Source organism: Nomascus leucogenys, unplaced genomic scaffold (genome assembly GCF_006542625.1).
Source record: "Nomascus leucogenys isolate Asia unplaced genomic scaffold, Asia_NLE_v1 001903F_20674_qpd_obj, whole genome shotgun sequence".
Taxonomy (NCBI): domain Eukaryota; kingdom Metazoa; phylum Chordata; class Mammalia; order Primates; family Hylobatidae; genus Nomascus; species Nomascus leucogenys.
The window spans coordinates 2,889-20,551 of NW_022096939.1; the positions used below are offsets into that span (position 1 = coordinate 2,889).

Below are 17,663 nucleotides of genomic sequence, written 5' to 3' on the forward strand. Positions count from 1 at the left end.
TTTGATTTTCTGTCCTGAAACTATATTTAATTTATTTATTAGTTCTAATATTTTTGATAAATTTTTTAAAATTTTTTATTTTGTTTTAAGTTCCAGGATATATGTACGGAAGTACAGGATGTGCAGGTTTGCTACACAGGTAAACGTTGCCACGGTGGTTTGCTGCACCTATCAAACCCATCACCTAGGTATTAAGCCTTATGTACATAAGCTATTATCATGAATGCTCTTCCCCCTATCCCCCAGTGTGTGTTGTTCCCCTCCCTGTGTCCATGCGTTCTCATTGTTAGCTCCCATTTATAAGTGAGGACATGAGATGTTTGTTTTCTGTCCTGTGTTAGTTTGCTGAAGGACAATGGCTTCCAGCTCCATCCATGTCCTGCAAAGGACATGATCTATTTACTTTTATGGCTGTATAATTATTCCATGGTATATGTACCACATTTTCTTTATCCAATCTATCATTGATGGGCATTTGGGTGGATTCCACATCTTTGCTATTATGAATAGTGCCTGCAATGAAACGTATATGAGCATGTATCTTTGTAATAGGATGATTACATTCCTTTGGGTTTATACCCAGTAACTGGATTGCTGGGTCAAATGGTATTTCTGGTTCTAGGTCTTTGAGGAATTGCCAACACTGCCTTCCACAATGCCTGAACTAACTTATATTCCAACAGTTTAAAAGTGTTTCTATTTCTCCACAGCTTCACCGTGTCTGCTGTTTCTTGACTTTTTAATAATTGCTATTCTGACTGGCATGAGATGGTATCTCATTGGGGTTTTTTGATTTGCAATTTATTAATGATCAGTGCATTGCTGGGCTTTTCTTCACCATATTTTTTGGCCACATATATTTGAGAAGTGTCTGTTCATGTCATTTGTCCACTTTTAATGGAGTTGTTTGTTTTTTCTTGTAAAATTTGTTTAAATTCCTGGTAGATTCTGTGATAGTAGACCTTTGTCAGATGGATAGACTGCAAACATTTTCTCCCATTCTGCAGTGTCTGTTCACTCTGATGATAGTTTCTTTTGCTGGTACAGAAGCTCTTTAGTTAATTAAGTACATTTGTCCATTTTTGCTTTTGTTTCAATTGCTTTTGATGTTTTTGTCATGAAATATTTTTTATCTGGGTATGCTGAAGAATAGTTTTCCCTAAAAGTTGTATGTTAATAAACAAAGAGTGAGAGCACTAGAAGCAGAGAATCTATGTAAGAGTTTGTTTCAAAGCAAGGTGTTAAATTTTAGTCTCATTGCAAATTTGGATTCTATTCCTCTTGAATGGACTACTGAAGAGATATAAAGACCATGAGGAAGCATGACAATATCCGCATTGCTTCCTCAAGGATGTTTAATTGCCCTCATTGATTCTCTTGGGAAAGAATTCTCCCATTGCTCGCTCATTGATTCTCAAAGATTAAGAAGTAAAAATAACTTAGGGGATTGTGACTAAAGTTTCCCATGCCTAGAGATACTGACCTCCTACGTGGTGTTGAGTTTACCTTAATTCTTGAAAGATGCTTAACTTTGAAGAGAATTCTAGGTATATGGCTACTTTTCTTATCATTTTAAGGATATTTTATGGTCTCTGCTTTCCTCATTTATGTTTAGAGGTTAGCTATTATCTTATTCTTGTTTCTCCAAAATGAGAAATTTTCTGATTAGATTTTTTGTTTGATCAGTAAAGTGTAACATTATTTATACAACGTAATACTACACAACAAGAAAAATAATATATTGCAACAACTTAAATTTTTACAATTAAAATCACACATATCTATACCTAAAACCACATCTGAGAAGCTAATTTATAGAAATAGAAGTATGCATGGTAAAGATATAGGTAAAATATATCAACTAATCCATTGATTATATTAGCAAACCTGAACCTAATTTAATTGCCCCTCAATAGAAATGTTTGAATAAAGTATAGGTTCTCTACCCATCCAAAATGTGACGATAAAGAATAGGTTATATTTTCATCTCTTGATCTGGAGATAATCTCTTTAGAAATGTTAAACATAATTCCCAAAATGTTGTTTTATGGTCCAATATTGAAAACACAGAAGCAGAATTATGAAAAGTAGTAATTTGTCTTTTCTATATTTACAAATATGGAATCATTTACATCTTGTGGGGTTACAATGAAGGAAAAAAAGCGGTTTTACAATGGGGGAAATGTATGCATAACATACAGCAATGTTCACAGAGATGAATGAAGTTATAGTGACAAAATGAAAAATGTAAAAGGCAATTTGATTTATACTGATACATAATTCAGGGATATGGAATGAGAGGAGACAGGTAAACACAATAAAAACTCTGACCAATGCCTGAAATAAGGATATTACAGAAATAAAACAATGCTATTTAAACATCTAAAACAGCATAATAATCACTAGAATAAAAAAGACCTGTATAGTGTGGTTCATCATAGAAGAGAAGTCCTACATTATAATTAATATTTTCACCATCAGAGAAATAGGGTGCTACAGAAAAATATTTTTTAAACAATTGACCTAAACACTATCAGGTAATGAGCTATTTCTTGAGTCCAGCATGATCATGTAAATGCATGTTGGTTAAATCTTTAGACTTGTAATGCACAACTTCAGGACTCCTCTTGTTTAGCATTTATACAGGAGAGCTTCTGACTACATCAACTTCATCTAATCACATTTTAACTGCACTGAAAACTTCTGGCGGAAGTGAGATGGAAAGTCAGAGTGTCATTGCATATTCAGACCCCGAGAGGAGCTGGAGATCATGCCTTGGGGAAGTGATTATGAAATAGTCCCTACAGGGCGGATTCCAGAGCTCTGCGTGATAACATTGCCTATCCACTGACCCACGCCCTCCCCAGATGTGCAAAGAAGGTCCAGGTGCCAGAAACCCTATCAGTGTGCAGATTCCCATAATCAACACTCCTTTGCATCCACCATATCTATAGGGGAAGTGCAGTTCCAGGCTCAGCTCCTCAGGTGTCTTTTACCCAGGTGAAAGTCCAAGGTAGATCAGTCAACAAAATCAGGGAATTTTAAAATTGCTTTATAAAGTACAGTGTCAAACCATGAAAAGCACCTATTTTAAGTGTGCAAATCAATGACAAATGGTAAATTTCATTGCAAACAATGCAAATGGTAAATTGCAAAGTTGCAGATAACCACGGTTAATCTTACAACATTTAATCACGCCTGAAGGATCCCTTATGCAGACTGGCAGCTGTTTTATGTCCACTCCCAGTCCAGGCATTTATTAATCGACTTTCCCTCTATTGATTGCTTGATATGAACATCTATATAAATGGAATAATGCATGCATAGTCGTTTCTATCTGGTTTCTTTTCCATTAAACTAAGTTTAGGTTCATTCCAGTTTTATCATGTATCAGTAGTCCATTCCTTTAATTTTGGATAGTATTCGCTGTATGGATCATATCACATTTTATTATCTATTCACAGGTTGAGGAACATTCAGATCCTTTGCACTTTTTGGTTTTATGAGATCAACAATGCTATGAATACTTGCCTGTAAGTCTTTTTTGACACCGGTTTTGATTTTCTCAGACAGACTTCAGCGGAAATGCTGAGCCATATGATAAATTTCTGTTTATTTTTAAAAACTGCCAAACTGTTTCAAAAGTGGCTGCAGCATTTACACTTGCACCAACAGTGTAGAAGCCTCCTTTCTGTCACAATTCTCACCAACTTTTGTTATTGTCTGTTTTTTAAATTATTAAAATCATTATAGTGTGTATGGAATGGTGCCTACTGTGAATTTAATTTGATTTTTGCTAATGACTAATAATGTTCAGCACCTTTTCATGTGCTTACTATCTGTTCAATATCTTCTTCCATAACATTTATACTAAAATATTTGTTCATTTTAAATGGGGTTGTCTTATGACTTATATATTCTGGAAATATGGCATGTATCAGATAAATGGTTTCTAAATAATTCTCTGGTCTGTGGTTTGTCTTTCATTTTCTTAATGGTATCTTTTGAAATGCAAATGTTTTGAACATTAATGAAAACCTAATATATTAGCATTTTCTTTCATAAGTTGAGCTTTTGATGCTGTAACTAAGAAATATTTGGTGAACCCAGAATGGAAAAGTTTTAACCTAAAGGTTTATAATTTCAGCTTTTAGGAATGGGCAGAAGCTGGACACATTCCCCTTAAAAACTGACACAAACAAGGATGTCGTCTCTCACCACTCTCACACTCCTTTTCATCTGAGTATTGGAAGTTCTGGCCAGGGCAATTAGGCAATAAAAAAGAAATTAGGCAAGAATTTAGGCAAATCAATTAGGCAAGAAAAAGAAATAAAGTGCATTCACAATAGGAAGCGAGTAAGTCAAACTATCCTGTTTGCAGATGACATGATCCCGTATCTTGAAAAACCCCATCATTTCAGCCCCAAAGCTTTTAAGCTGGATAAGCAACTACGGCAAAGTCTCAGGATACAAAATTAATGTGCAAAATCACTAGCATTCCTATACACCATTCATACATTCCTATCCACCATTCATACATTCATACAGCATTCCTATACACCAACAACAGCTATGCCAAGAGCCAAATCACGAACTCCCATTCACAATTGGCACAGAAAGAATAAAATACCTAAAATACAGCTAACAAGGGAAGTGAAGATCTCTACAAGGAGAACACAAACCACTACTAAAAGAAATCAGAAACAACACAGACAAATGGAAAAACATTCCATGTTCACCGATAGGAGTAATCAGTAAACATTAAATGGCTATACTGTCCAAAGCAATTTATAGATTCAATGCATTCCCGGTAAACTACCACTGACATTCTTCATAAAACTAGAAAAAAACAATTTTAAAGTTCATGTGGAACAACAACAACAAAAAAATCCTGAATAACCAAGGCAATCGTAGGCAAAAAGAACAAAGCTGGAGGCATCACACTACCCAATTTCAATATATGCCACAGGGCTACAGTTGATCAAACAACATGGTACTGGTATAAGAACAGACACATAGACCAATGGAATAGAATAGAGAGCCCAGAAATATGTCCTTACACCTATAATCATCTGATCTTTAATAAAGTTGACAAAAACAAACAATGGGGAAAGGACTCCTATTCAATAAATGGTTCTGGGATAACTGGCTAGCCATGTGCAGAAGATTGAAACTGGATGCCTTCCTTAAGCCAGATACAAAAATCAACTCAAAATGGATTAAGTATTTAAATTTAAAACCCAAAACTATAAAAACCCTGGAAGAAAACTAGGCAATACCATTCAGGACACAGGCACAGGCAAAGATTTCATGACGAAGATGCCAAAAGCAATTGGCAACCAAAGCAAAAATTGACAAATGAATATAATTAAACTAAGGAGCTTCTGCATAGCAAAAGAACCTGTCAACAGAGTGAACAGATCACCTACAGAATGAGAGAAAAATTTTTCAAGCTATGCATCTGACAAAGGTCTAATATCCAGCATCTATAAGGAACTTAAACCAAATTATAAGAAAACAATCAACCCCATTAAAAAAGTGGGCAAAGGACGTGAACAACACTTCTCAAAAGAAGACATACAGCAGTCAATAGTCATATGAAAAAAAGCTCAACATCACTGATCATTAGAGAAATGCAAATGAAAACCACAGTGAATGTCATCTCACACTAGTCAGAATGGCTGTTATTAAAAAGACAAAAAATAACAGATGCTGATGAGGTTGCGGAGAAAAAGGAATCTTATACACCGTTGATGGGAGTGTGAATTAGTTCAACCATTGTAGAAGAGAGTGTGGCGGTTCCTCAAAGACTTAAAGTCAGAAATACAATTTGACCCAGCAATCCCATTACTGGGTATAATACTCAAAGGAATATAAATCATTCTATTCTAAAGGCTCATGTATGAGTACTTTCACTGCATCACCATTGCAATAGCAAAGACATTGAATCAACAAATGCCCATCAATGATAGACTGGATAAAGAAAATGTGGTACATACACATCATGGGATACTATGCAAGCATAAAATGAATGAGATCATGTCCTTGCAGGGACATGAATGGAGCTGGAGGCCATTATCCTCCGCAAACTAATACAGGAACAGAAAACCAAACCTGCATGTTTCATTTATAATGAGAGTTAATGATGAAACACAGGGACACACAAGGGGAAAAACACACATTGGGCCTATAGGAGGGTGGAGGGTGAGAAGGGAGAGAATGAGGAAAGATAACTAATGGATACTAGGCTTAAACGTGGTATGAAATAATCTGTAATCAAACCCCCATGACATATGGTATACCTGTGTAACAAACCTGGACATCCTGCATATGTACCCTTGAACTTAAAAGTTAAAAAATAAAATTAGTCCTGATCTATTTTGATCTAGTGCATGGCAAGAGGTGAGGGCCTAAATTCGTCTTTTCACCTATAGATACCAATGAAAATCTATCCTTCCTCCCATTTAATTTCCTAGGCATATTTTAAAAAATAACTTACCAAAAATGTAAGGTTTATTCTAGATTCTCAACTCCATCCTACTGATCTATAAGTTCATTTTTGTGCCAGTACCATCTTGTCCTGAAAAACTGTATTTACAGTTCTCTGCTTTATAGTGTAGGCGATCCTTGGACAACACTGATTTAAGGTGCAGGTTCACTCATACATGGATTTTCTGCCACATCTGATACAACAGACCAGTCTCTCCTCTCCCTCCTCCTCAGCCCTACTCAGTGGTGAATACAATAAGGATGAAGACATTATAATGATCACTTCTCATTTAATGAATAGTAAATATATGTTCTTTCTATAAATTTCTTAAAAACATTTCTCTACATTACTCATTGTAAAATAACAGTATATAATACATATAACAGTCAAAATATGAGCTAATCAGCTGTTTATACAATTGGTAGGCTTCCAGTCTACAACAGCTATAGTATTAGATTTTTGGGATTCAAAATATTATACTTAAATTTTCTATGGCACAGCATCTGTGCCCTTAAACTCCCACATTGTTAAGGGGCAAACTGTATATTTTGAAACTGGAAATTTTATGCCCTCCCAACTCAATTTCTTGCAAAGTGTTTTGGTTATTTGAAGCCTTCTGAATTTTCATATAAATTTTAGAATCAGTTCACCAAAATTCTATAAACGAAGCCTGACTGGGATTTTGACTCAATTGTGTTGAATCTGTAATCACACTAGAAGAATTATCATCTTAATAATATTGAATCTCCAATCCATGAACATAATGTCTCTTCACTTATTTAATCTTCTTTAATTTCTCTCAGTAATGTTTTATGGTTTCAGCATACCTCTTACTTTTTGTTAAATATATTGAGAAGTATCTCTTATTGCATGTGTTCCTGTGTCTTTATACTTTATTTTCAAGTATTGATCGACAGTAGTCAATCTTGTTGTGTATCGTATTTGGAATTTGCCTGCTTCTAAAATTAATACAATCCCAAAAGTAATACACAGGGTGCTTTATTCTCATTTGTGGACATGCACAGAGTGGCCAAAAAATTGAGCCACCGAACACACATGCTCCCAACTGAGGTTTAACAAAGCCACACTCTTCCATCTTGTTTCACTTCTCATACTGTAAACAAGTGTCCTTTTGCTCAATTTTGTTCTTTATGTTGGTAATTTTGCTGTTATAAATGTTCCCCAAACATAATGCTGGATTGCTGTTTAATGTTCCTAAGCACAAGTCTGCCATGTGCCTTATGAAGAAAAATGTGTGTTAGATAAGCTTTGTTCAGGCACAAGTCATAGTGTTTTTAGCCATGAGTTCAATGTTAATAAATTGTATGTGTGTGTGTGTGTGTGTATAGGAAGATGCCTTGTTTTACTGCACTTCACTTTGTTGCTCTTTAAAGATTTGTTTTTTACAAATTGAAGGTTTGTAACAGCCTTGGGTTGAGCAAGTCTATCAACACCATTTTTCCAAAAGAATGTGTTCACTTTGTGTCTCTGTATCATGTTTTGCTAATTTTCACAATATTTTAAACTTTTTCATTATTATTATATCTATTAAGGTGATCTGTATTCAGTGATCTTTCATGTTACTATTATAATTGCTTTGGGGAACCACAAAACACACAAACCACACCTATATAAGATGCAAACTTACTCAATAAATGTATGTGTGGTGACTGCTCCAGTAACTGGCCGTTCCTTGTTTTCCTCTTGTGGGGCCTCCCTATTTCCTGAGACACGATAATATGAAAATTAGGCTAATTAAGAACTTTATAATGATCTGTAAGTGTTAAAGTGAAAGAAATAGTCACATGTCTCTCACTATCAATCAAAAGCTAGAAATGATTAGGCTTAGTGAGCAAAGCATGTCAAAAGCTTAAATAGACCAAAAACTAGACCTTTCGCCCCAGTTAGCCAAGTTGTGAAAGTGAAGAAAAAGTTCTTGAAGAAAGTTAACAGTGCTATTTCAGTGAACAAGTCACAAATGTCTAAAAAGCAACATGGCCTTATTGCTGATATGGAGACAGTTTTAGTGATCTGGATAGAGGCTCAAACCAGGCACAACATTCCCTTAATCCAAAGCCTAATCCAGAGCAAGGCCCAAACTCATAGAATTTATGAAGGCTGAAAGAGGCGAGGAAGCTGCAGAAGAAAAGTTTGAAGCAGCAGAAGTTGGTTCATGATGTTTAAAGAAAAAAAGCCAACTCCATGACATACAAGTGGAGGGTGAAGCAGCAAAGTGCTGATGGAGAACCTGCAGCAACTTATCTAGAAGATCTAGCTAGAATTATTAATGAAGGTGGCTACACTAAGCAACAGATTTTCAATGTAGATGAAACAGTCTTATGTTGGAAGATGATTCCATCTAAGACTTCCATAGCTAGAGAGGTTCCTGGCTTAAAAGCTTCCAAGGACAGGCAGACTCTCTTATTAAGATAAGGCAGCTGATGACTTACATTAAGTCCAAGCCAATGCTCATTTACCATTCTGAAAATCCTAGGGCCCTTAAGAATTGTACAAAGTCTATTTTTCCTGTGCTCTATACGTGGAACCACAAAACCTAGATGACAGCACATCCGTTTAGAGCATGGTTTACCAAATATTTGTTGGGACCTATGGCTCAGAAAAAAAAGATTTCTTTCAAATATTACTGCTCATTGATTTACAATGCACCTAGTTACTGAGGGCTCTGAAAGAGATGTACAAGGAGATGAATGTTGTTTTCATGCCTGCTAACACAACATTAATTCTTCAGCTCATGCATCAAAGAGTAATTTTGACTTCCAAGTTTACTGCTTGAGAAATACATTTCATAAGGCTAGAACTGCTGTAGATAGTGATTCCTCTGATAGATCTGGGCAAAGTAAATTAAAAACCTTCTGGAAAGGAGTCACTATTTTAGATGCCATTAAGAAATTTTGTGATTCATGGGCGCTGGCCAAACGATCAGTATTAACAGAAGTTTGAAAAAAGTTGATTCCAACCCTCATGGATGATTTCGAGGGGTTCAAGACTTCAGTGGAGTAAGTAACTGAAGATGTGTAAAATTAAAAAAGAACTAGAATTAGAAGTATAACTATGTAATAAACCTGCATGTTCCGCACATGTATCCCATTTTTAAGAAGAAATAAAGAAAAAGAAAAGAAGCGGAGCTTGAAGATGTAACTGAATTGCTGCAATATGACAGTAAAACATTAATGGATGAGGAGTTACTTCATATGGATGAGCAAATAAAATAGTTTCTTGAAATGGAATCTACTGCTGTGAAGATGCTGTGAGCAAGGTTACAATGGCAACAAAGGATTTATAATAGTATAAAAAAAAACTTAGTTGATAAAGTAGCAGTATGACCCAAGGATTGACCACAATTTTGAAAGAAGTACTACTATGGGTAAAATGCTATCAAAAAGTATGTCATGCTACAGAGAAATCTTTAATTAAAGGAAGATTCAATCAATGAGGAAAACTTTATTGCTGTCTTATTTTAAGAAATTGCCACAATCTCCCCAACCATCAACAACCACTACCCTAATCAGCCAGTAGCCAACAACATTGAGATAAAACTCTCAACCAGCAAAAAGATTACTAATTGAAGGCTCAGATGATTATTACCATTTTTTAGTAATAAAGTATTTTAAATTATGTACATTGTTTTTAAAACGTAATGCTATTGCACACTTAATAGACTACAGTATAGTATAAACATAACTTTTATATATATGCAGAAACCCAAAAGTTTGTGTGGTTCACTTTATTGTGGTATTTGCTTTTTTTGCAGTGGTCTGGAACCAAACCTACAGGTATGCTTATATGTATATGCCTACATTTAAGACTTTATGAGATATATATAATCTGTTTAAGATTCACAAAATGTTTCGTATTGATCAGTTAATGCAAATGTGACCAGAGGTTCACAGGAACATAAACCAGTACTACCACTAGGACCAATGGTTCAATATTTGTTAATTCAGTATTTGTGACTTTACAGATTTCTATTGAAACATAATAAAATGTAACTGTATATAGACATAAAATTTATTTGTGCATAATGCATATTTTATTGTGTGACTTTGCCAAAGTTGTTTATTACTAGTAGATTGTATGTGTAGTGGTGGGGGACACGTATTCCTTATCATTTAATATATGCACATGATTATATTTTCTGTAATTAAAATAATTTCACTTCTTAAATATTGCTGTATTTTATTTTTCATTTTTTTCTTGCTTGATTGCTTGACAAGAACATCCAGTGCAGTGTTGAATTGAGTAGCAAGAGTGAATATCCTCGCTTGTTTATAATATTAGAAGGAAAGCATTCTTTCAACTTTAAATGTGATGTTAGCTATAGGTTTTTCATATATATCTTTATAAGGCAAAGAAAGTTTCCTTCTGTTACTAGTTTGTTGAGAGCTTTTGTCATAAAAGAGTTTTGAACTTTATCAAATGGCTTTCTCCATTTATTGAGATGATTACAGTTTTTGTATTTACTCTATTTATGTGGCATATTACATTATTGATTTTCAGATGTTAATAATAAATGCTACTGGATTCTGTTTAGTAATATCTTTTGAGAATTTTTTCACATGCATTAATAGGGGATATTGGTCTATGGTTTTCTTTTCTTGGAATGTTTCTGTTTGGCTTTGTTATTGGGGTAATACTGGCTTCATAGAATGAGTTGGGAAGTATTCTTTTCTCCTCTGTTTACTGAAAGAATTTATGGAAGATTGGTAATATTTATTCTTTAAATGCTTGATAGAATTCACCCGTGAAGTCATGTAGTCTCAGCTTTTCTTTTATCTTTTTTTTTTTTTTTGAGACGGAGTTTCACTCTGTCACCCAGGCTGGAGTGCAGTGGCATGATCTGGGCTCACTGCAACCTCTGTCCCCTGGGTTCACGCCATTCTCCTGCCTCAGCCTCCCGGTAGCTGGGACTACAGGCATCCACCACCATGCCTCGCTATTTTTTTGTATTTTTAGTAGAGACGGGATTTCACCGTGTTAGCCAGGATGGTCTCGATCTCCTGACCTCGTGATCCACCTGCCTTGACCTCCCAAAGTGCTGGGATTACAGGCGTGAGCCACCGTGCCCGGCCTCAGCTTTTCTTTATCGGAAACTTTTTAATTTCTTCACTTGTTATAGTTCTATTCATGTTTTCTATTTGTTTTTGAATTAGTTTGGGGCTATCTTATCTAAATTGTCTAATTTAATAACAATATTGTTTATCATATTCTCTTACAATATTTTTAAAGTTTCTGTAGGGTAGGCAGTTATACCCCTTATTTCAACCTTGATTTTAATAATCTTGGCTTTGTCTTTTGTTCTCCAAGAGTCATAAAGGATTTTCAATTTTGCCAGTCTTTCCAAAAACACAACTTTTGGTTTCAATGATTTTCTGTCTTTTACTTCATGGATTTATACTCAGTTTTTATTATTTTCTCCTGTCTGCTTGCTGTGAATCTTGCTGGCTCCTCTTTTTCTAGTTGCTTAAGATAGAAACTATCCCATTGGTTTTTAGATATTCTTTCTTTCTTTACTAATACAGGTAATTACAGGCCAATATTTATAAAATTATTTATTTATTTCAAATCTTCTACTCTGTAGAGGAAACCTTCACCACTGCCTCACTCAGGAAGTAACGGGAGAAACATGAGAAGCTGGGATGAAAACACCATTTTGAGGGATCTGTTTGTCTGATGCTGGTAAGAACATATTACCAGGGGAAGCTTCCTTATTTAATCCCCTTAGGACAGAGGCTGTTTGAGAGAAAGAGAATAAAAACAAACAAAACACTTAGGCAGTATGACAGCTTTAGTGGACAATCCTAGGTTGGCCCATGATACATAGCCACTGTTGTTCATAAACTGTGTAATTCCCCCTTCTTGAATCTGGGCAGAATTTGTGACTTCCTTCTAGCATATACGATATTGCAAAGCTGAAAGTACTTTGCAGATGAAATCAGGGTCCCAAATTAGTTGGGTTTGAGTTAATCACAAGGGAGATTATGCTGAGTGGATCTGACTTCATTAGGTCAAAGCCATTAAAAGAGGAACTGAGCTGTTTTTGTTACCAAGAAATTCTCCTAGCTGGTTTGATTATTAGTAGTCCATGTGGCAGGAAACTTCAGATGTTCTCTAGGACCTTAGGGTGATCTCCATCCAACAGTCAGCAAAAAGCCAGTAATTACAGGCCTTACAGTTACTAAGAAAATAATTCTGTCAACAACTTGAATGATCACGGAAGCAGACTCTTTAAGTCCCCGGATGAGAAGGCAGCCTGGGCAACACCTTGACTATAGCCTGTGAGGCCTTGAAGAGAGGACCCAGATAAGCTGTGCCCAGGCTCCCGACTCACAGAAACTGCATGTGAATTACAAACGTGTATTATTTTAAGCCACTAAGTGTGTGATAATTTGCATGGGCCAACAGCCAACTAATAGTAAAATTTTATATGTAGTGAGATAGGGTTACAAGGGTTACAAATTTAGAAACCAATGTAAATCTCATTAGACTGAAATGCTGCAAAAGCCTATTTTGCCAGGGTTTCTCTGCTTGCTTTGTGGAGGATGCAGAAGACTGAGGGAGGCCAAGGTGGGGATGGAGGGGCACATGATCACTAATCTTTCCATGACTGTGGCTACGCACACCTGCATTTCTGGAGTCCACTCTACCTGTAGTGTTAGAGCAATTAGAAAAGCAAAAAGAGAGAAGATAAGAGAAAACCTTAACAATGGACATGGAAAATATCATAGAAAAAGTACATGACCTGTAATCCCAGCACTTTGGGAGGCCAAGGCGGGTGGGTCATGAGGTCAGGAGTTCATGACCAGGCTGGCCAACATGGTGAAACCCCATCTCTACTAAAAATACAGAAATTAGCCGGGCATGGTGGCAGGCACCTGTAACCCCAGCTGCTTGAGACACTGAGGCAGGAGAATCACTTCAACCTGGGAGGTGGAGGCTGCCGTGAGCCAAGATTGTGCCATTGCCCTCCAGCCTGGGTGACAGAGTAAGACTCTGTTTAAAAAAAAAAACAAGGAAAAGAAAAAGGACATGAACACTGCATGAGGAGTAAAGGACAATTTATTAAAACTAGAGCTGAGACTCTAACTTTTGGGAAAGTCACAGAGATAGAGACATCTAAATTAAATAAGCAGAGATAACTACCTCACAAGTCATAGGTTTCTAAATAACTAGAAAAGCCTTTTCATGTGGGTTCAGCAAATAAAAGTGGAGAAAAGTCAAAATTCAGGTGAGAAGGTCACCTATATCTGGAAGATATAGAGCTAATAATTTTGACTATTCAGAGCATTTTTTTTAAAGGAAGCATTTTTTAAAGAAAACTACAAAGTTTTCTTAAAGTTTAAAATTCATCTATTGATAAGGATCTTTGACATAAAAAATATACATTGAGAAGTAGAAAACTTCTGATACAGTAAAGAAATTATTAAATTATAAAACTGGCTGTGACACACACGCATGCATGCACACACATATATTTAATGATTTTCTCTTTGATAGTTTGACCCCATTGTTCAAACAAGCCTATGACAGCAGGCTTATGGACCTGGATAAAAAGCCACATCTGAGGGATTGGAGCTCAGGGAGCAGCTGCCTGGGGAGGTTTTTGTTTCGACCTAAAGCACTGTGGGAGGAAAATTCTTACTCTGCAGACAGTAATCATTTGCAGCATCATCAGCTTCCACAGGATTAATTGTGAGGGTGAAATCGGTCCCAGACCCACTGCCACTGAACCTGGCTGGGACCCCAGTGTCTTTATTGGATGCTTGGTAAATCAGGAGTTTAGGAGGTTGTCCTGGTTTCTGCTGATACCAGTGAATTAAGTTAGTCATTCCTAAGACACTGACACTCTCACTGGCTCGGCAGGTGATGGTGGCCATCTGTCCTGGAGACACGGCCAAGGAGACTGGAGACTGGGTCAGCACAATGTCCCCATTGCAGCCTGAAATGATAAAGACAAATAAATTATATCAGATATACTGAGACTGTCCCCATGTAGGCCCATGCATTGGTGACATTTCTAACCACAGTCATATGCAACATCTTGAGTAACCAGAAAACAAAAGATAACTGGGGAACTTACAACCTTCAATGAATGCCTTAAATCCAACAACCAAGAACCCAGAGACACAAAAAACAATGGTGGTCACATGAGTTTGCCCGATGTTTCTCTATACCCCCTCACCTGAAGCCCAGAGCAGGAGGATCCACAGCAAAGGAGCCCCGGACCCCATCTCTGAGAGCTGAACTAGAGGCTGCTCCTCAGGGGCCCTGACAAGCTGCCTTTAAGGATGCTCTGTGCAGCTTGGACTGTTGTCTAATGACCCAACATGCAAATCAGCTCAGAAAAGTTTAGGTTGGTGCTCAAAGGGGACACCTGCTCTTATTTCACCCAGTGGGAGTTGGGGCTAACAAAACATTTCCTAGGATGGCTCAAGCATGTCCCAAGGGATTTGGTGACCTTTTCTGTTGGATCTTTGCCTGCCAGTCTACTTGAGATGCCATGTGGAGGAGTGTACTGGGGCTGCCCTGCCATTCGGATATAAGTTATTTCAGAAATACTTTTGATTTTTCAAAATTCATATTTTATATCATTATCAATAATAATGCATTTTAAGTTGTTATCATTGTCAGAAAGAGAAAGCAAATTGGGTGGGTTTTATGAAACTAGTTCATATGAGAAGGGGAAGTTTGTTCCACTGAGTAAGTGGTATTTAAAACAAGGCTATAAATGTTATCATGATCTGGAAAGGATGAGGAGGGTGAGCATGAAAGCTTGATGAAGACTGGTAACCTAAACTAATCAAGGAACTTGCCTCAGTGTGGATAAAGCAGGGTCTCTCCATCTACTTAGTCCTGAAACCAATGCTGTATCCACCAGAGGCCCTCACAGGCAGAAGAGTCATTATAGTGGATCCTATTCAGAGTGGAGAATAACCATCCCCCAACTCCCACTGGTTCCATCTGCCTTGCCACTGGAAGCTGGGGCTAAGGAAGTCCATCTTCTCCTACAGCAAGATATGGTGTCCACACCAGTCAGCTGGCACTCTCACCCATCCATAGGTGAAGGTTTTCCCCCAACAAAACCAGTCTAAAATGTCTGGAAGAAGGGACTGCATCTTCAAATGTGCAGACACCAACACAAGGCTGCAAGGAATATTAAAAATCAGGGAACATGATGCCAACCATCACTTCTCTATGAGCTCCACTCCAGGACTCTATTCTGTCACTTGTGATGGAGTTCAGGGCCAGAGAGGTCCCTCTATACTGCTTCCAACTGTGCACTTGGGTCCCTGATTACTCAGTTATATTTTTCATTGATATTAACATGCATATTAGCTCTACTTTACTAAAAGTTTTCTTTTATCACTCTGGGAATTGTTTTTATGCTTTTAAAATTTTATTTTATTTTATTTCAACTAAAATAAACTAGTGGCTTCCCTAAGGATCTAGGTAGAACTAAAATAATGGTCTTTCTACACCTTAAATCTACATTTTTATAAACAGTTGAAAATGAACAGCTGAGAATTACAGCTACACCTTACGGCAAAGGAGATGAAGAGTGGGAACTTAGATTAGTGTGGTGAGTTTGAGTGGAAAGTACTATACCCTTTTGTTTTTCCTAAATAATTAAATTCTGCTTACCTAGCTCTATTCCCCTAGAAGAAAGTAGGAATAATGGAATTTGAGTATTCCTTGAAAGAACAAAGAGCATTTTCAAGAAATTTAAGAAGTTCTCAAACTTTAACCTTTCAGATGTCTAGTAGATATCTCTGGAAAACAGGGCAAGTATCAATTTGTGGATTGAAAAGAAAGATAAAATATTTCAGAGGCGCCAGTATGCCATGAGAAAAGTCCTGAAAAACTCCACCTGAACCCTTGGCACTTTTGTGCCATGATTAGGGTTGGGACAATCCCTGAGCTTTGCCCCTCCTACAACTCTGGGTGGAGGGGGACAGAAGTAGAGGTGGGAAGTAAAAGGCAGATGATTGGGGTGAAATTTGCATTTTTTATTAGGCCGCCTAGATGACCGATCATTAAGAAGGCTCTAGAAAATAGAGACAACCTTGACCACTTTAAATTGTCCACTGTCCCATCTCTGTCTTCTACTCTTTATCCAGCAACCAAGTGATAAAAAGACCCTACTACACACAACCTGCAAGGACACAGTCCTCAGACTTAGTTCTGGGGTGGAGGTAGGGAAGGTAATGATAAAATGCACCCACGTGTGTTTGGAGCAATTAAGAACTATTGAACTATACCATATTTTGGCAAATAGAAGACTTGGATAAAGCAACCCCATCAAGGATAAGTAATTTGAAATGAAATAATACTGAAAATTACAAATATACCATGGGAGAGGGCTATATGACTGACAAAAATACATAGCAAGTAAATAATAAATTAGATAACTCTTCTGAAAATGATGTACTCTAGTAAAACAAAAGTATTTTCTGCAGCAAATGATTGTAAATTTAGAAGACACACCAAAAAAAAAAAAAGAAAAACACTTAAATTTATTTCCAAGGATGAGATAATTAGCAAGAAAATAATAGGTAAAATAAATGTGTCTGGCTACAGGTACAGGATTAAAAAAGTAAAGCAGAACTAGTAATTTTAACATAGAAAAAATGTAATCAGGCAAAGAAATAAACGGAGTCAAAGACACATAACGTAAGCTTAGTAAAGGGATAAAGTTCAGAAAAAAAGGCAAAAAAAATACAGATAATTATAGAAAGGACAGAAAACAGGCACCCAATATACATGGATAATTGACGTGTTTTAATTATGGAATTTAATAAAACAGCATATGAAATAAAATATAATAACATAATGACCAGAATGTCAATATGTTTAAGTGAAGATATGTTAAAACACCCCACCATAACATATATGTGAATTACATATTTATTAAATACATAAATATTAAAAGATAAATCTATAATAAAGAATTTATATGAATATATATCTCACTTGGTATTTAAAGAGACTATTTATAAGCCAGAAGAAAAAGGAATTCTAAAAGAAACAAAAAGTAAATACAAAAAGAAAGCAACAGAAGCCTAATATAAAGTTTCTAAGTAGAAGTTTTAAATCAATGTCAAACACAAAATTATACACTGAAGAAAATCAATACATGTAAAAATAAAAGTAAACT

General features: G+C 36.3%; 1 gene segment (V, D, J or C); it reads right to left on the reverse strand.

Moving 5' to 3' along the window:
* Positions 1–14,121: 14,121 nt before the first annotated feature.
* LOC115834106 lies at positions 14,122–14,739 on the reverse strand. The segment is given in 2 exon segments: positions 14,122–14,447; positions 14,691–14,739. Coding segments are annotated over 2 exon segments (375 nt in total).
* Positions 14,740–17,663: the final 2,924 nt, after the last annotated feature.